We start from the raw sequence: 20,379 nt of genomic DNA, 5'->3' as shown, positions 1-20,379 counted from the left end.
CGCACCCCGCTGCCCCGCCGCCCCGCCGCCGAGAGTGGGGGCGGCGGGGTACGCGCGCTGCCTCGCTCTCCAGTACACACCGAATCGCCGCTGAGGCGCCAAGTATCGCCGCGAGTGACACGTACGGACTGATTCCCAGCAGTGAGTGTTCCGGGGCGGCTGACACTGGGGTGAGTACAGTGAGTCGTGGTGCGCAGGCGCAGGCGCGTTACACTGCGCCGCGCGGCTGACACGTCACAGCCGGCGCCCGCGCACACCGCTCGGGATCGAGGCCGAGCCGCTTTCCCGCAGACGTCTCTGTGTGTGTGTGTGTGTCATATGCCGCTACTAGTATACCCGACATTGCTGAGATTCAATGATTCTAAGGGTTTTGCAGAACATCTTATGTGTACGGAAGGGAGTGCCTGTAAGGCAATACCACGGTATTACCATTGTTACAAAAGTCAAGCTTTCCTTACTGCGGGCATTGAGGTATGTCAAAGTTGTGCATTACAAGAATGTGGTGGCAGTGAACAGGTGATCCCCTTTAATACCGACGGGTTGCAACGCGAAGAAATAGCCACAAGGAAAACAATGTGAACGGTTGTTGTGCGACAGTAGGCAGCGTGTCCGACAGATGGCGGTGCGCGGGAGCATCTGCCGCGGTCGTTGCTCCGGCGGCTGCTCACGCTGATAACGTGGTCAGCCGCAGCGGGTCCCCGCCGGCCCGGCTCGGGCCCCGGCCGGCCCGGGCCCCGGCCGACCGGGCTCCGCGCCGCAGCCTGTCCGGAAGGGCGGGACGTGCGCTGGCTGCACAAGGCGCCGTACAGTTAGCTTCGCGAATGGAGTTCCGGCGCGAGTGTACGCGACCACCGCCATGTCACTCGCTGCCCTCACCATCTCTGCATTCCCGACTGAACTGAGCGCTCCCGTCACCGTGACGTCGCTCACATCGCCGGCATGTGACGTGCGAGACACTGCATGCTTGTGAACAGAGATAGCTCGATCATACAACCCATGAAAGATACCTTTACAGAATTGGGAAATCTAATAAGTACGTATGTTATCGCAGAGTTGTGAGTACTTGACCTAGTTCTGGTTCCTTGCATCTTGCATAAATAAGGGCTTGACGCTTGCTGTTCTCAAGTCAAGCAGTTTTTAGAACAGTTAATAACAAGTACACTGCAACTTTCCCATAGCTGTGTGTACGTGTACTTCCGAATTCTTACATGAACCAATACCGACACGAGCACCTACGTGATCGCCCAATAATTTCGCGAAGATCAATCTGACCTTCGCAATGTGCGCGCGCCAGTGCCGGGCCACTTGAGCTGACACCCTGGAGGAAGCAGGTGCGAGTGCGTGCAGGTAGCCGCGCCCGTGGGCACTGCTGCGAGTCCTCGCATGTCCTGGTAGAGCGCTGGAGCATCGGCACGTATGGATGTGTCACGGATGACATCGGTGCGTTATCACTGTGCGAGGCGCAAATGGCGCATTAATCGAATGTTCTGCTGAATCCGGTTGATATCATGCCAACAGTTTATCGCGGCGTACAACTTGTCATGAGCAACAATAAACACTGACCGAGCGACGGAGCATTGTGTCCCGCGCACGCGCACAGAGCGACCTGCAGATACTTGCAATAATACAAACACTACTGAAACAATAATATTAATTGTATTAATGAATGTGATCAGACTACTTTCTGTTGCTAATGACTGGTAGTTATGAAGCGGCGACATGTGCGGGCGCACCTCCCAAACAAAGTGAAAGCTAACACATCACCGCCGCCGGTGGCGAAAGTGTCGAATGCTCGAACAACATTGATTACTTATCATTAGAGCTTTGAAACATGAAGGACAACATGATAAAAGCAAAAATCATAACGAACTTTATTTCCATGGTTAAGAAAGGTCACAATAAATATAATAACACTGAGTAGACAGTGGCTCTCAGACTAGACACAATATAGTGAGGAATCTAGAGGAAATCCTCTGAGTCCAGCTTAGCCGTGTAACTCAACTGTACTCGGACAGAATATAGGATGCATTATCCTCGTTCATCAGTAATGATGAGTTTCCCTCGGAAGTGTGGCGAGCCAGGCTTCTGAAGGGAATTCATCGGAACAGGGGTGCAGTGGGCGAGGGACACACCCCGGGGTACTTCACGGACGCAGGCTCCGGACGTGGACCAGGCTTGATAAATACTTAAAGGTGTGTCTCCCGTAACCTTCCTTAACAAATGCACCTATCTGACACTGAAACAATTTTTTAAATCGGACCAGTCATTTCTGCGATTAAAGTGCTCAAGCAACAAAAACAAACAAGCTCTTGACCTTTAATACATATATTGATGACAGTATATTTGTTGACAGTTTTGCAGACTCCAATAGGTAACTCATGACGAGTGCAGCGACATGACGGTCTTCATACATTTCCATTACAATTGTCAGTCACAGTAACAAGAACAGGGGCCCGATTCTCCTAAGTTAATATTGTCAAAAGTGCTGGAGTGGAGACCACGGACTAGCAAGCGCAGCGTAGGACGTCCACCAACGAGGTGGACAGACGACCTTATAAAGGTCGCCGGAAGACGCTGGATACAGGTCGCTTCCAACAGGTATCTGTGGAGATCAAAGAGGGAGACCTATGTTCAGCAGTGGACGTCCTATGCCTGAGATGATGATGATGAATATTGTCAAAATCGAATAGAAATTGAATCGTAATATGATCGGAATAACAGTTTTAACCTTATCAGGCATTCTGCTACTAATATAAGACCAATCGTATTCCAATGACATTCGATTGGTTTGCGATTGGTCTGCTTTTTTGGTGATTTTGGTCTATACGGTAGTTTGCTGTACAATCATTTTGCAATCGTAAATCATTTGCAGACAAAATGATTCATTATTGAATGACAGAAAAGGATAAAATCGTTTATTTCAAAGAAAAAATAGCGGAATGCCACATACGCTTCAATCGTAATCGAGTCGGGATTGGATCTCAGTCGAATCGAGTCGAACGTGAATCGTACGTCGCTTAAGGAAAATTAGGAGAATCGGGCCCTGAAATAGCTATGTGCTTTTTTCTACCCTTTTTTCACTGTGGGTTAGCAACGGTGAGGGAGTGTTAGACTTTTACTGACTAAAAAACCGTCGTGTTCCTTCGTAGGCCTTTTATGTACCAGGGCCGCGAAAGAGTTACTTTCAAACAATCCCGCAGGCCTCGAACAATCCCGCAGCCCAAATAGCTATGTGCTGAAGTGTGAATGACGTGCTGTATCACAACAGCAGTAGGAACTGAATTACAGTGACAGAAGAAGAACCAACGCCATGTCCATCCCGGTACAACGGTTATCTTATCACATGCGCAACCCTTTCAGACATCAATATATGCTGTGCCCGACAGGGTCCATGATTGTGAAATACATTAACTGTATACAACAACTATAAATATAAAGTATTGAGTATGATGTGTGAACACGTGCTCAGCTGTGCGAGTCGCTCGGATCACCGGCACGAGCAGCGCCAGCAGTGGCGGCTACACGCGGACGTGTCGTGCGTAGCGACGCGCTGCTGTGCGCGAGTGTGCGTGCGCGCGTCTGTGTTTGTGAGCCGGTGTAATGAGTGATTAGGCGACATTCCAACGCGGCCGCGGGAGGGGGGGGGGGGCTGTGACGTCACCACTGTTTATCCCGCCCCTGCCTGCTGTCAGCACATACACTTGAACACCGGGACTCCCGCAGTGCAGTGAAACAGCGCTGGTACCCACAGGAGTGCCAGTGAGCACTACTACTAGTAGTAGCGTGAGCGTGAGCGGCGATATCTCGCCCGCTACGACTCAAATATTTGATTACGAACAAAAAACATTCGATTACGTAAAGCTTGAAGTATGCGAGTTGCGCGACGGGCACGCTCGCGCCCTCTGGCGGCGGCGCGCGCTACTACACACACGGAACAATGCTCGAGCAATGAGCTGTGTGTAATGCTGTGGACAGCTTCTGATCCACTGAGTCGGCTCCGGGAGCCACTGAGTTAATGTTATGAATGCGACGCCGCTATTAGTACGCGAATGCGCGTGAGTCAGAGGGGCTGGGGGCGACTCTCACGCTTCTATTAGTTCCAAACGAGTTGCCCCCCCCTGCCCCCTGTACTCCGGCGAGCTCATCAGTATTCAGTGTCGGTGTGGCGAGGCTCAGCATGTGCCTCCCGCGCCATACCGTGCCACGATCATAAACTCTATTTGTACTAATACATAATGATGACGTTAATCATAAGCCATTCTAACTAGAACTACCTAAAATAAGGTTGCGTTAAAAATGCTGATATCAGTGAGTCAATTGCTAGCTTGCAAAATGCGTACTTAGCAAATAATAATGAGTACCGGTGTCTAAGTAATCGTATGATAGGTGTTTTAAATAGAAAAAAAGTATGATGCTTGGCGCGTGAGTGAGGGGTGTCGGGTATCGCTCCCGGTCCCGGCGCGCCCACTGAAGACATCAACGCGCGCGCTCCCGGTCCCGCCCGGCACAAACTCCGCTGTCTTCGGTGTATTTCATCTACTGAAACTATTTATTCATTGAACGTAAACGTCAACAAAAAAACAAAATGAGCTTTTTTGCACTTGGACAATATAAACATAACAAGAAAAAAATTCACGGAAAAATGTGCGTCTTAAAACGCGCAATACGGCTCGCTCAGCAAAATGCTGGTTGAAGCTGGTTTTCAGCGATATTGTTCTATTATTAATTTATTCTTACAAAATATTTGCTCGAACACATGAATATTAAAACTTAGAAGATTAGAAGATAAATAACTTAGTCGCTAGTTCCGGGGCCCGATTCTGCTATGCTAATAATGTCTGAATAAAAATTGAATCGCAATAGCAGTTTTAGCCTTAGCAGGCATTCTGCTACGAACATAAGACCAATCGTATTCCAACGACATTTCATTGGTTTGCGATTGGTAGTACGGTAGTTTGCTCTACAATCGTAAATCATTTGCAGTCAATAACTTTTATTATTGAATCACAGAAAAGGATAAAAACGTTTATTTAAGTAAGATGCCACATAAACCTTTTTTTAGAATCTGTACAAAAAAGGTTTATGTGGCATCTTACAAGTAAGATGCCAATGCAATGAGGCCAAACGTTTGAAATCATATTCTGCGCGTTTGAAACATATCGACATGAACAGCCTGCAAGACCGTACATTATATCTGAATCATATGTTCCTATACAAATTGATAAACAGTTATATTGATTCTTCCGATCTTTTGCATAAAATGAAAATCAATGCCTCAGATAGATTACCCAGATCTCGCACTTATGTTCCGTTCTGTCAAACATCGTCAAAAAGCAACTTAGGATTAATATAATGTCATGTGATCAATATAATGTTTTAGGGCTGATTTTTCAATCGCCAGATAACTCCTATCTGAGGAGTATTTTTAACGTTTTGACAGCTTTTGTATTGAAAAAAATGTCAAACCGCCATATTTATTCCTCAGATAGAAGTTAACTGATGATTGAAAAATCAGCCCTTAGTCAAGAAAAACAACAATATTGATATCTTTTGAGACAGATACCCCACTGTTCGCCGCCACATCTTGTCCTTATTCACTGATCATTGATTGTTGAGCCTCGTCCTTAGTTTTATTTCTTTGTCAGCATTTTTTTTCTCTTAATCTTAATTTTAGTTAACATTATCATTCTTGCATTGTAAAAAAGGTAAAACATATTATGCATGCTGTGGCAACCTATAATTAAGTCTACACTTAGCATAAGATTTAAGATTTCGTAATAACATTCATTGTAACTAGTGTAAGATTTGTTGGTTTTCCTAAATAAATAAAAAAATGCGGAATGCAAACGCTTCAATCGTAATTGGATCTCAGTCGGATGTGAATCGTATGTTGCTTAAGTAAAATTAGCAGAATCGAGCCCTCGTTCGTAACAGCGAGGGTAGCCGCGCCCTCGCCTAGCATCTGATGACGCGGTACACTTAAGCTACGCATATTTACGTGTGTATCATCCACCTCGCGATACATAAGGAGGAGGAGAGAGGTGTACTGTTGACTGGACCCTCGTGAGACACATCCTCATGTGTCGGTGTGAGCTCGTTAGGGATGCGCGGCGCGCGCGGCCCCGCCGGCGCGGGCGCAGCTCTCACTCGGAGAAATCGCCCTCCCTGCGCGCGCAGCTACAAACACATCCTCTTTGCTATTACACACTGTTTACTTAAACTAAAACACACCAACTTCAAACATGATGACGTTGCTGCCATATTTCGGAAAGTGCACCAATTATCATTTCCGTAAATGTATAAAAAAATAACGGAGCACAGACACACAGGAGCACTCTCTGTTCCCTTTCGCTCATAGTCCAGCGAGACGAGGAGCACTCACGAGCAGTAGCAGACCTCTCGAGGCTCACCATCAGCTACCAGGGCTCAGGGCTTCTTTGAAATTGTCATAATAACCCACGAAGCAATGTTGAACCCGTCTGGGAATGGACCCGGATCTTGGAAACCGCGTCAGTTGTATTATGTAACCTCATTGGGAAGTCTTTTCCAGACCTGTTCCTGTTGAGACCAGGTCGTCAGGAATAATATATTGATTGCGTTCAAACAAATCTCTAGCGTTGTACCAAACCACATAGAATGACCATACAGCCTGTGACGGATACACCGCAGTGGCCACTGTAGGATGCTCAATTTATTGCTGACGTCACACTTATTTTTTCTTTATAGGTATTATTCCCTTACATACGCCCCATGTACTGTCCTGTGTACATTTTACTACTTCTTACTATGTACTTTTCCTATATTTATGTACTACCTCAATAATCTCTCTTAAGTCTCCTCTCGTAGACACTCCCGTATACTTTGGATAGATGTGTCCTTTTTGAAGGCTGGATCTGGCCCTGTGTAGTGGTTACAGATCATACAGAATTTAAATAGCAAAGAACAGTAATATCCCTCTTAAGACATGTTTGTACACCGTGCCGGTGACATCTGCCGACTAGGACACTATCACCAGTAGCGCTGCTAACAGTAGTGTGGTGCAGTTGCAGGAGCAGCGACAGGACGCGTGCGAGTGCGAGTGCGAGTGCGATGCGACGCGCGTGAGGCATGGGGTCGCGCGGCGGCGGCACGGCGCGCTCGCGGCAGGACGCGCAGCGCGCGCTCGACGAGTTCGACGAGCTGGCGGGGCTGCGGGGCGGCGGCGGGGAGGCGGGCGACGCGCGCACGGTCTACGTGCTGGAGCACCTCGCCACCTTCACCGTCACCAGGGAGACCGGCATCGTCTACCCCGCAGACGGCATGCGCAGGCTGCTACAGCTAGAGAAAACCAACGGTTCGTATTGCTTCTCACTGAAGTCTTCTCGGTTCCTTCCAGTCGAACTGACCCAAACTGTTTGTTAACAGGAATATGGAGCCAAAAGATGCAACTATGCTTGGAGGGCCAGTGGGTGCTGGTAATGGACTACGAGACAGGGGTAAGTATGTCTGCGCGGTGGGAGGGTTGCGGGGGGGCATGCTTGGTGCTCACTTGTGTATCTGGTTGCAGTCGATCATGGAGCGGTTCCCGGCGTCGTGGGTGCACTCGCCGACCGCCTTCACGTCGCCGGAGCCCGCTGAGCTGTACAACAACGTGCTCGCGTTCGTGGTGGGCGCGGCGGCGGAGGGTGGCGCCGGGGGTGCGGGTGGCGGCGGGGCGGGGGGCGCGGCGCCTCGCCGGGAGCTGCACATCTTCCAGTGCCACGACGTGAGCGCGCAGGCGCTGGTGGAGGAGCTCAACGCACTCAAGTGAGTCCCGCGGCCGTGAACTGCTCGCGCGCAGCCTCCGCCTGACGCGATAGCGCGCGTTTATCTGTCGAGTGGCTCGTCGAGAGCGCGACACCTTATCGGGAGATTATCTCGCGCGAGATCTGTGGGCGCTCAGTCGAGCTCGCTCCGCGGATGATCTACATCAAACACAAGATCGCGCTGCCCGTGGCCGCCTACTCCTGGTACTGGCAGCTGTTCCCGCAGCCTTGTTGACTGTGTAGAGTGCTGCACGCGAGCTCTGACCCTCGCCGTGCACGGGCTTCACCGCCGAGGCTTTAGATAGTGCAGATGAGATAGTGGTGCAAAGTTCAGTGGGCAGCTTAGGTGTTCAGTGCTAAGTTCAACACGGCCGGGAGGCTGCAGCGGCCAGGGGCGATCTGATTATCCTGACCACACAAACACAAGACAATAATTGCCTTGATGTCTCGCTTATTGTAGCAGTAGTGATGATCTACGAAATCTGTTTGTTTGTATTAACATGATGTAGTGACATTGTGCGACATGTGTTGACGTGGTGTTGTGTGCGCAGGGGGGTGAGCGGCGGCGGCGCGGGGGAGGGGGCGCGCGACTTCGTCATCGAGCGCGAGCGGGAGCGCGAGCGGGAGAATGACGCCGAGCGCCCGCGCAGACAGGTACGAGCCTTACATGTACTCTACTGGTCTGAGACCAGGACATTCAGAATAATATATTCGTCTAGAAATATATAATAGGACATACACTTTCCTTCAAGTAAAACGGTTTATTGAATTGATCTATTCTCGATTCCCGGAACATTTGTGTGATGAGCTTACTTGTTGGCTGTGGTCTGGGTGTACATATGTAATTGTGTAAATGTGTATATGTAATTTATTTAATTTTTAAGTAAAATACCTAAATGTACCTAGTTTATCAGTCGTGTCAGCACCCGTAACACAAGCTAATAAATAGCTTACGAGGCTAGCCTACCGCGAGTGCAGGTGTCGCAATATTTATTATTATTGCTGTATTTTGGTGCTCTAATGGTGCTTTACCCACTAAGTAGGCCACCACGACTTTTTAAGAACGTTACCAATATTTTATACTTGCTATTTGTGCACAGCAACGCATATTGACCCTGCTAATACGTTTGTAACGGTTCCAGTGAGAGACATATCGGCGCTGGGCTAAAAGTGTCGAGTTTCGTGTTTGTAAACAAACATGTAAAACAAAGACATTAAACATATATACATGCACTAAAATAATAAAATGTTGTGCCTACCACCTACATTATTATACATAACAAAAAAACTATCTGTTACGAGATTCAACAAGTGAGAATATTATAATTAGGTAGGAGCATATGACTGGTGGCTACACATGCGTGAGTAGTGTGGAGTGAGGCAACTCGGCGCAGTCGGGTGCGTCACCGCGGAACAATGTCACTTCTAGAACAAGCGCGCGATAAGCCGCGCTATCGCATCGATCGCTGATAGCGCGTCACCGCGAGCGGCGGCCGCTCACACGATACCGCTGCATTCACTGCTCCGGGGAATAACAAACAATACCTATCAAACAACATAATAAACGGATACGGATTTCGATAATTAAGGCCACCATTTATTTATTATTCAGTTTATGTACATCTGTTGGGTTAGGGGGGAACTCGCCCCCGGGTCGCGACTCGCGGACCAGATAACACGGCGTTATAACAGTTGGAAGCGCTTACAAAATGAAACAAATATCCGAATGATCCGAGTAAAGTAACATTGGGAAATACAGTTTTGTTAGCAATCATAGCGCTTATGTCATAATCTGTAGTAAATGATTCAGGTGGAATTTGACTTTTTCACCGACTTCCCAAAAAGGAGGAGGTTCTCATTGCTTTTTCCATTGCTTCACGAATTCGTATTTTAATTTAATATCCTTTTGACGTGACAACGTCTTATAAATCGATGGAGCCGGCTGCACGCACGAAAAAACATGACTCATGCGGCGTTACCTCGCTCTGAGGCGTTACCTCGCTCTGAGGCGTTCCGTTTAAGGCTTGAAGTGCAAGCGAGAGCACGCAGCGAGCGACAAAGAGGCACAATCGGCAGCTACTCACGTTGTCACGTTCAACAATCGTCAGTAAAACGACTTTACAGACAATGGTTTTTTCATTTTGATGGCATTTATGGTCTTTTTCCTTAATAATTATTCCATCATTATCAGGTTATCTTGTCTTCCTATTAGCACAACGTCAAACCTCATGACCGTTTAAGTTAATACGTGTTATACCTAGTATCTGTATCCATTCTTTATTAGTATCGATTCGCCTCTCTGTGAAGGCATCATTTTAAAAACCCTTGTCCTTACTAGTGGCAGGCAAATGTTCCATGTCTAAAAGATAAAATATCTATTGTAAATAACTTTAAATGTTTTATGCAATATTGTAGTACTTCAGTTTTTTTTTATCCTACGTTCTTGCCTGTTTTCCTATTGCTCTTTGCCGTAGATAACAATGTGAATCAGATTTTTACAACACAATGATATGCTTGCACAACTTGAATTGACATTGGCAACATATTATGTTGACGTGAATATTGTCTATGAAAGTTATGAAAAATGTCGTAAGTTTTTCATTAAATTCCCAAAAAAATAAATAAATATCTAAGTTTTTTTTGCTTCCTGACGATTTTGAGATGTGAAAAATTTCACAAATATTCGATTTCATGAAATTAAATACCAATGTGTCGATTTACCTATACGTTAGTTATTTCTCGTGGTAATCTGGCTGGCCCGCGCATTGGGCCCAATTTCCCAACTGGTATAGAGCCGTGTAATCTGGGCCGCGATCCAGGGACGAGATTCTCCCTAACCCCATTTTTTGTCGAAGATAAATATTAGTATTAAGTGTTAGGATTAGGTACCATACCACAATGCGTTTGCGTCATGAGGGAGAACTTATGAGTAACCTGCACCGAGACGTGCCGCTATACATATAATTACTTTATTATTTTTCTAGAACCTTACATAAGTCTGCAATACTTTCCTTTCACGCATATAACGCACTATGATGCATCCGATGTATTAACACAACATAGTGTGTCGCAGTGTGTTCAGCAGTAAGAGGTTAAACATCCCGGAAGACAGCAGAACGTCTAATCGTCACTCAGATTAAAATATTTACTTAGGTACATATTTTGTAGTTGAATCACAGGAAATATTAAAAAATATCTTATCGAAGTGTTTTATCAGCTTCAATGTTAAAAACAAATTAGATTATTACTCCTGTGTTAATAAAGTAGTACATTTGATAGACAATACTAACATCTATCAATCTCTCGTAACATCTCGCGACGTGCAGCACAGTGCATGCGCATTGTAGTCGGCATCATCCGTAGACAGCAACGCGCTTGCAATTCCGCACTGTCGGCACACCCGGGCGAGGAGCCGGAGAACATTGAGCGCTATCTGTGACCCCTGACGTACAGTAGTACCTACCCCTGTGCGATACTCAAAGCTTCATGAATGAGTGGAGCAAGGTGCAGATAAGTGCGTGTTATCTGCGCGATAGTGAGCAGCGCGCGAACAGTCGGCGCCGAGTCGCGGCAGCAGCATGGCGCGCCTCTACCACACGTACACGCAGCAGCAGTGGCAGGCCGTGCTCACCGTGAGTGTCGCGAGTCACTGTGACGCTGCTGGTGCCGGTCCCACTCTCACGCGCTCTGTGTTCGCAGCAAATGTCGGCGCAGCTGGGGCGCAGCGAGCGCGGCGGGTCGGGCGGCGAGCGCGACGACGCGTCGTCCACGGGCTCGGAGCGGCTGTACGAGCAGGACATCGCCATCCTCAACCGCTGCTTCGACGACATCGAGAAGTTCATCGCGCGGCTGCAGCACGCGGCGGCGGCGCAGCGCGAGCTGGAGCGGCGGCGGCGCTCGCGCGGGCGGCGCGCGGGCGGCGCGGGCGCGGGCGAGGGCATGCTGGCGCTGCGCACGCGCCCGCCGCCCGAGCGCGACTTCGTCGACGTGCTGCAGAAGTTCAAGCTGTCGTTCAACCTGCTGGCGCGGCTGCGCGCGCACATCCACGACCCCAACGCGCCGGAGCTGGTGCACTTCCTGTTCACGCCGCTGGCGCTGATCGTGGACGCGGCGCAGGACGCGGCGGACGGGCGGCTGCCGGCGCGCGTGGTGCAGCCGCTGCTGACGCGCGACGCGCTCAACCTGCTCGCCAACTGCGTCACCAGCAAGGAGACCGAGCTGTGGCACTCGCTGGGCGACGCCTGGCTCATCCCCAGGTACCGAGCTCTACTGATGATAACGTTATCTGCTTTCCGAGAAGTGCTCGCTATAATCCTTGGTTGTGGCTTATTATTAGCCTGCCAGATAATCCGCCCGGCGTAGCGTACCGCGGTGGACCGCCGATATTTATTATTAGGCAGCAGATAACCTTATCTTAAAAATTATCGTGATATCTATACAATATGCAAATGCTGGGCCTCATCGACCGAGCTCCGGAATGTTTACAGACTCGCAGCACTTACATCATCGAGTGACTGCGGCAGGCAACAACGAATACTGGTTTAATTATGATCCTCGAAGGGCTTCAATGAAATCGACTGACCCCTTCATGTATATTTGGTGTTTGCCGTATATCTAACAGACTGCCTGGTAGAGACTGCTGAGCATGAGGTTTCGGGTTCGATTCCCGGTTCGAGCCCAAATCGCTTTGAGGGTTGTAGAAACTTTCACAAAGCAGCCCGGAGTGGACGCTGGTGGTGCTACACCTGGAAGGAGAAGAGTACCTAAGTACAAAAGTGTTAACCTGTAACGTGTGTGTCGCAGGGAGCAGTGGAAGACGGCCATCCCGCCCTACCAGCCCGTGTTCATGGACGGCTGGAGCCCTGACTACCAGGTGGACGACCAGCCGCTGCGCAGGTGCGTGTGTCACTATCTCTGTCGACTCTCTGCTGTCGTGCTTGTGTGACGTAGCTGTTCAGTGTGTGTTCGTACACTGTGTAGAGGGACCTTGTGCTTGTCTGTGTGTGTCCGTGTGTGGTGCAAGCGGTGTGTGTGTGTGCGCAGGTCGTCGCCGCGGCGCAGCTCGGGCGAGCGCGGCGGGGAGGCGGGCGCGCGGGGGGCGGACGCCTACGAGCGCTACGAGCGCGACGAGCCCGACCTCTACGCCGACCAGTACGCGCCCTACGCCAGGTACCCCACGCCGCACCAGCGTGGCTAAACATGTGTCTGCTGCACAAACTATTGCTACTTAAATCTGTCTTCCATTCTTTCTTTTCAAAGAGGCTATTTAAAACTTTGAATTAGCCATGATTTTGCTCAAAAACTGTACGTCCAACAGTTCTTCTATTTAGCATTGAAAACAAGTCATTCGGTGATCATGTGAGTTGAGCTCAAACGTGTACCCCACACGACATACAATAATATTGAGTGGTGTTAGCAGGAACATGCGCGCGCAGGGTCGCGAGGACTCGGGCAGCGCGGCGTCGTCGCCGGACCGCGAGCCGTACCGCGCCGACCGGGACGAGGGTAGGTAGCGCGTCACGTCACGTCAGTCGCCGGTGACGTGACGTGACGTGACGTGACGCTGACGTGTTGCAGACGACCTGGGCGAGGCGTGGGCGCGCGGTGTGATGGCGCGCGGCGGGCGCGTGGTGCGCGTCACCTACCCGCGCACCGCCAACAACGACAAGGAGCTCACCGTCGTGCGCGGAGAGTACCTCGAGGTGCGGCCACAACACACACTATATACTTCATATGAACTGTCGTCTCCGTATGTCGTAGTTACACAATGGTTGGTGCTCGTTGCAGGTGCTGGACGACTCGCGCAAGTGGTGGAAGGCGCGCAACCGGCGCGGCGTGACGGCGCACGTGCCGCACACCATCGTGGCGCCCGCCGCGTCGCCGCCCGCCTCGCCGCACCTCTACCCCAACCCCATCTACACGCACTACCAGGTACCCGCCCTGTGCCCGCCCTGTGCGCTGCACTCACAATACACTAAACCACGCGAGTACCATGTTATCTAGGCTCTCAGAGTCAGCGGAAGAGTTTCAGGAGTTTACAAACCGATTTCCCACAAAAATTATTTATTTATGGACAGACGACCTTATATGTAAAGGTCGCCGAAAGACGCTGGATGCAGGTCGCCTCCAACAGGTATCTGTGGAGATCTAAGGGGGAGGCCTATGTCCTATGTTCAGCAGTGGACGTCCTATGGCTGAGATGATGATGATGACGATTATTTATTGTCTTTGTTACTCAATTTTTCGAAGAGGCCTGTACCGATTTAGGAAAACTTTCTATATGAATTGGTATACCCGTATGAGAAATCGAGGGTAACTCTCGAAAATTGAAAGCACAAATTGAATGAAAACTCAGGTTTTTGACCTTACCTGATGATGGAGATGACAGAACACCAAGGAGACTCGGTGGCACTGTGAGTAATGTTCGACCGTCGTGTTGCAGGAAGGCGCCGGTGGAAGAGGCTCCGGCGGCAGCAGCCCCACGGGCCCCGCGGGTAGGGCGGCAGGCGGCGCGGGCGCGGGCGGCGCGGGGGGCGCGGGCGCCGCCGACTGGGTGCGGCGCGAGCGCCTCGGCAAGAAGGGCGAGTTCCGCTACTTCTAGCGCTCCCCGCGCACCCCCGCGCTGACCCGCGCCCCGCGCTCTGTGTGTGTGTGCGCTTGTCGTGTGTGTGTGACAGTCCGCTAGCAGCCGCAGCTCATACAAGTCTGATTTAAATTATTTACTTTGTAAATGTATAGGTGCAACAGGGCGCGCCTCTCGTGGACGAGTCCGCGACGCGCTCGCGTCCCTTTTATGTATATCTTTTAAATTATTTAGATTGTGAGTGATCGATAAATATTTACACAAATGTTATAATATATCTAAACGTAGTTAGATATGATGTAAATGTAACAAATTATATGGGTATATTTTCATACAATTAATATATTGTGAGCGAGGCGGACGCCGCGTCGCGTACGCAACGGGGCGTCTCCCTCGCCGCCTAGATAATGCTCCGTATTTGTACCTACTTTACTATTAAAATTCATTTTTATCAACATTGGTGTTGGTTTGTTAGTAACCCTATCCTTCCAAAGAATTCAGTACATCAATCGATTGTGAGATAGCAATCGTCGAGTGCAGCGTCGCTGATCGATCACTCACGATGCGATGCGCGCGCGCCTGTGTGCGTCTGTGTGTGCTTCGCTTACATAAATGTTATGTTCGTGTGTGTGTAACCGTGTCACGGTAAGTGTGCTTATATGTTTTGTCATTATTAGTAATTACTTTAATCTCATTATCAGATCTAGAAATTCCACAAAAAGTCGGTTTCTCTTTCTTGAACATTCTTTGTGTATGCAAATTAACTTAGATAAGATGTATTTGTAATAAAATGATGTGGTAACGATGGATTTATATAGTACCTACCTATATTGCCTGCATTCAGCAGAGAGTACAGGTTGTGGTACAAAGGTGTGATGTTACAGAGCGGTCGGCGCCCCCGCCCCCGCCGCCGCCGCCGCCGCCCCCCGCGCCCCCCGCCGACCCGCCGCGCACCTCCACCGACACCATCAAGTGTGAGTACACTGCAGCGACTAGCTCGTACTCAAGTCTTACCAGGGTCAGCCAACAGTCAGCGGCTCATTCAGACCAGCTCCCAATCTGACCCTTACAATCACTCACATGTCATAAGAATAGAACCCACTAAGTCTGTTTGACTAGCTGGCTTCTGTGTGGCTAACTCCTACGCGTAGCTACGTACCGTCAACAATATATCCTATGTACATTCAATATCTCCTTTATCAAATGTGGTGAGACTCTTCTGACAAAGGTTGTCTCCCATCCCCGAGCCTGCCCCCGTACGGCGTATACTTGACTATGATCTCTCATCTTAGAGCTGCAATATAAGTGAGATGACGTGTAATACTTGCAGCTACTCGGTCGATGGTGAGCTCGGGCGGCGGAGACCTGCAGGAGGAGCTGAAGATGGTGCTGCCCGCCATCCAGCAGCGCAAGAACAAGCTCGACATCAAGAAGACGCCCGACATCTTCATCGACCAGGTAGTCACCCGCACTCACTCCCTCCATCGCAGGGAAACTAATGTCTGAGTCGCAGATATAGGGTATCAAAGCTAATAATGAATATGAAACGCGTGGCTTTACAATGCTAGCGTTGCGTGTTTTTTTGGTTCTTGACTATATAGAGTAATTTTCAACCTACTTCCCAAAATGGAGGTTCTTAATTCGTCGGGATCCTTTTTTCAAATGTATTTATGTTCACCGATTACTCAAAGACGCCTAAAATTATTTTTGGTTTGATAGGCTATACTTTCCAGGTGGACCTTTAAAAACTCTAAAATGATTTTAAGGTGCATCGGCCCAGAAGTTGAGGGCGAAATAAACATAGCTGCATCTACGAGACAGTAATTTCTAGGGCGATGTACCTAAAAAATATTATTTTTTTGCTTTTTAGTGTAGAAGTCGGGTATATAAGTTTTGTCTGTTGTGTGCGCTTGCAGAAGTCGAACCCGGACGAGGTGGCGGAGTGGCTGGAGGCGAAGGGGTTCAGCGCGAGCACGCGGCGCGCGCTGCGCATGCCCGGCCACCAGCTGTTCGCGCTGACGCGGCCGCAGCTGGAGCAGGCGCTCGGCGCCGACGAGGGCAAGCGCCTCTACAGCCAGATCCTCGTGCAGCGGAACGTCTCGGGGGTGAGATACATTCTTTGCCATTTCTCATACCACACAACACACTCTCTTGCAGTGGCTGTGGGCACACGGCACAAGCATACAGGTGGTAAATAATGCCTTCTGTCTTCAAGCTTCACGTGATTACAATAACTTACACTACAGGCAGCGGTGTGAAGGTGTAAAATAAGTACACTTTAGTTAATATCCTGTGAGAATCTCTGGTGTTGGTAACGATGACGTGTGTTGCAGTACAAGACGACGTCGGCGTCGGAGCTGCAGAGCATCCTGCGCAAGGCGCGCGAGAAGGTGGAGGTGTCGTGAGCACGCACACTCGCGCGCTGCAGTGTGCGCACGCGCCGCACGCACACACCGACAGCGACGACGTCTCCACCTGCTGACATAGTGCAGGGAATGTGCAATATAACCACCACGAGGTTGTACATTTCGATAGACTATTTATTATAAGGGGTGAATGTTTTCATACTATTACAGTTAAGTGAAACTACGGTAAATTATTTATAGATGTATAAGTTTTATAATATTTCTAAATTAAATTATATTAAAATATTTATTTAATTAAATAATATTTTTTTTGTTAATCACTGTTTATTTTATTTGTTTATTTGTACTATGCATACCTACGATATCTAAATAGGTGCGCACAATCGAGAGAATTACGGGCTGGTCACCATATCGTAGATTTTGTGTCATTCCATGCTCGGTTTTCATCCCGTCCTTCATCGAAAATCGGTCACTGATGAAATTCAATTAAAAAGGGATATTATAAATTGCATATCAAATAAATAATCGCCTATCAATTAATACTCATCATTTATATTCTTTTTTACATCAAATAACTTAGTTCACTACAAATAAACTAAATGTTTAACAACACTCAAACTGCAGATAATTCGAAATTATACATCAATATGACATTGCTTTTTTTATTATAATGCAATACACTTAAATTTATTCTTGTACAAAAATACTACATACATAGCATTAATACTGACTGCACAGCAAATTTTCCATATTTCATAGCAAAATAACTATCCCAGTCGCATATTAACCAGTAAGTACAACAAAACCTGTTCATCATATTTGTCTTAATTTTCAAGAAGCCATGCTCGACAAATTAAATGATTATTATAACAAAAAAATCCTGTCACATTGCATTATTTCTAAAAACAGAACAAATTAACTGAAAAAGGTTCGCGGCTTCGCGCGCTTTTTCGTCACTGGAGTGCAGAGTGGCGCGAGTGAGTAAGATAGAGTTCAATTAAAAAATATTGTATTAAAAATTGAAGCTAGTAACGAAAACAAATCGCTGCAAAACCGACTCCACGTAGTCTTGTCTGCCCTACCCCTAGAGTGCAATTCAAAACCGCGTAGGCGCGGAGGGGCGAGGCGGCCTGCGAGCTGAGGAGCAGGTAATTTTAACGCTCGCCAACGCGGTTGAGGCTGGCCGGCTCGGCCGGCCAGTAAGCCGAAGCTGCGGTGGTGAGCGTGAAAATCATCTGCGACGATAAGCTCGCATTTGACCGCCGGAGCCACGAAGCGCCGGAGCCGTGACAGAAGTGATGCTTGCTGCATGTTGCATGCTTACTTCCATGTTGCATGCCTGGTTACATGCTGCATGCCTGCTTTCATGCTTCAGGCTTGTTTGCATGCTTCTTACAGGAAAATAAAAATTCCAAAACTATGCCAAAAGATGATTCTGACTATAAACATTCTGAAATATGATATTATAGTAGTAGCCTTTTAATGACTACTTATATGAAATGTATGCCAAAAGGAAATACTGACAATGACTGACAATGCACCAGCCCTATTTTTTTAAAGAACTATAGTATGTATATGCAAGCATATCATCGGACTTGCGATCCGACTCAAGTACGTGGCGCCAGCTGCAGAAGCTAAAAATGTTGCCTATTATTATTAGGGCAAAAAAGGAAACGTGTACGCCCCGCGAAAGCAAGACGCGCTTTAATAATTCAATAAATTACAATTTTGTATTTAATTTTATATTTTTTTGCTGGTCTCATTATGCCGTAATTAATAAATAATAAGATGACTGAGACAAATAAAATGCTGTTTCATTCTGAAAAACTGCTGTAAATAATATAAAAATAGAAGCTATATTTAAAAGAAAAAGAGTTAACATGTATAATGTGCATTAAGATTATTAGCTGTGCATTGATGAAAAAGCTTTTGCTTTAGGAAAAATCGCTGTACGCTGCGAAAATAAATTGTAGTGTGTTTAGTGATATTTTGAGTTGAATATTTTGCTGTGCAATCAGTAATTTTGATGGGAATTCGGAATCTTATTGCATAGAAAAAGGATATTTTTTGATTTGCGTTTAAATACTACCCAATTAAAAATTACTCGGACTTATATCTAGACTTACCGTGAAAGCATAACTTAGTCCAGCACGAATTATTTATGCTGCATTTGTTCTACTTTCCATAAATAAATTCAACTAATGCAACTTGTCAAATAAAACCGCAGAATATTTTGTATTTTGAGGAAAAAGACACAAAACTACATAATTATAGTTAGCCCGTCGAATGTGCGTCCGTCCGTCCGCGCTCAATCTCAGTGACGTTAGCACTAGCGAGCGGAAACTCGTACCAATATGTATACAAAGTGTGTCGTGCCTAATCACGTTAATATACTGGTTAATATACATATGTCGATTAGCACAAAGAAAAAAGTAAAATACGTAAAAATAAAAAATAAATATTTTTACAAACGAAGTAAATAGAACAAAAATGCGCGAAAATTAGAACACCATATAAGAGGCAGTCATTACAAACAATGGGAATTCTCCCTTGAAAACTGTCAACTGGTCAAAACATTCGATACTCCTATTAAAAGCACTTCTTGCTTCTCATCCCACTTATCATTGGCAGAATCGTCGAAATTGACATCGACACGGATTGCCATATACAAAAATAGAATAGAATAGAACTTTAGATCTGACGTGTAAAAGTGATGTAATGTCCAACTTGCAAAATAAACGATTTCATTTCATTTATCTCTGCTCTACACACATGATGTCATCCTCCGAGCCTTTTTCCCAATCATGTTGGGGTCGGCTTCCAGTCTAACCGGATTCAGCTGAGTACCAGTGCTTTACAAGAAGCGACTGCCTATCTGACCTCCTCAACCCAGTTACCCGGGCAACCCGATACCCCTTGGTTAGACTGGTGTCAGACTTACTGGCTTCTGACTACCCGTAACGACTGCCAAGGATGTTCAATGACAGCCGGGACCTACAGTTTAACGTGCCATCCGAAACACAGCCAATGGTGTCTAAGATATACTTAGAAAGTACATACAGACTTAGAAAAGTTGCATTGGTACTTGCCTGACCTCTACACACATGATGTAAATTATGAAAACTAATAATGACTCCTGTGGTTAAACCACTGAATGGATTAGGTTACTTTTTACAATTCGCCACAGAATATCATAGAGTATATGGGATAGGATTTAATGTGATTAGGTACAGGGCGCGAACCTATTTTAAATCTATGTTACACACACACGATATAAATCAAACCGACCAAATTCCAAAAAGTTTATTTTATTCGCCGTACATTGACCAGAAACTACTCCTGAAAGGGTAAAAGATGGAAAGAGGACAGGTTCACGCCGTCTGGTAAACCAGTAGTACAAATCCAAAGATGTCATCCTGACGGTCATGGCCAATCTACCGCAGTGGCCACCGTGGGCATGCTCACAACAACAATTTACTGGTCACACTCATTTTCAGGTGGGTCAGAATCAGGATCAGAAATATCAGAAACATAGGTACCTATCGAGTACCTATAAGGATCTTAATATTATACAAGGTGCGCTTTGTTTTGCAGTGAAGGTGTATTTACACATTATTCAAAAGAAATCTTAAAATGAGAAATTACT

General features: G+C 47.3%; 1 protein-coding gene across 5 annotated transcripts; it reads left to right on the top strand.

Annotated features, from left to right (window-relative positions):
* The first annotated feature begins 20 nt into the window (after positions 1-20).
* Positions 21-17,050, top strand: LOC124642589 (epidermal growth factor receptor kinase substrate 8-like). Of its 5 annotated transcripts, none has more exons than XM_047181044.1 (16): positions 21-170; positions 7,044-7,333; positions 7,405-7,475; positions 7,547-7,785; positions 8,336-8,438; positions 11,484-12,040; positions 12,588-12,680; positions 12,828-12,953; positions 13,204-13,289; positions 13,362-13,486; positions 13,572-13,715; positions 14,227-14,278; positions 15,252-15,341; positions 15,698-15,825; positions 16,284-16,472; positions 16,701-17,050. In XM_047181044.1, the coding sequence occupies exons 2-16, from the start codon at positions 7,108-7,110 to the stop codon at positions 16,770-16,772; spliced, it is 2,301 nt and encodes a 766-aa protein (XP_047037000.1). In that variant the 5' UTR covers positions 21-170; positions 7,044-7,107; the 3' UTR covers positions 16,773-17,050. The 5 variants fall into 5 exon arrangements, with proteins under 5 accessions (XP_047037000.1, XP_047036999.1, XP_047037003.1 ...); XM_047181043.1 differs by having other exon boundaries at positions 13,201-13,289; XM_047181047.1 differs by lacking the exon at positions 12,828-12,953.
* Positions 17,051-20,379: the final 3,329 nt, after the last annotated feature.

This window comes from Helicoverpa zea, chromosome 25 (assembly GCF_022581195.2).
Source record: "Helicoverpa zea isolate HzStark_Cry1AcR chromosome 25, ilHelZeax1.1, whole genome shotgun sequence".
NCBI classification, from domain to species: Eukaryota; Metazoa; Arthropoda; class Insecta; order Lepidoptera; family Noctuidae; genus Helicoverpa; species Helicoverpa zea.
This window is presented reverse-complemented; position numbering and strand designations above follow the sequence as displayed.

What these genes read in the sequence shown, in the direction of transcription:
- LOC124642589 (XM_047181043.1), top strand. Translation starts at nt 7,108, where the DNA reads ATGGGGTCGCGCGGCGGCGGCACGGCGCGCTCGCGGCAGGACGCGCAG. An exon ending in GAGGAGCTCAACGCACTCAA is followed by an intron (nt 7,786 to 8,335) that starts GTGAGTCCCGCG and finishes TTGTGTGCGCAG; the next exon opens with GGGGGTGAGCGGCGGCGGCG. An exon ending in CCGACATCTTCATCGACCAG is followed by an intron (nt 15,826 to 16,283) that starts GTAGTCACCCGC and finishes GTGCGCTTGCAG; the next exon opens with AAGTCGAACCCGGACGAGGT.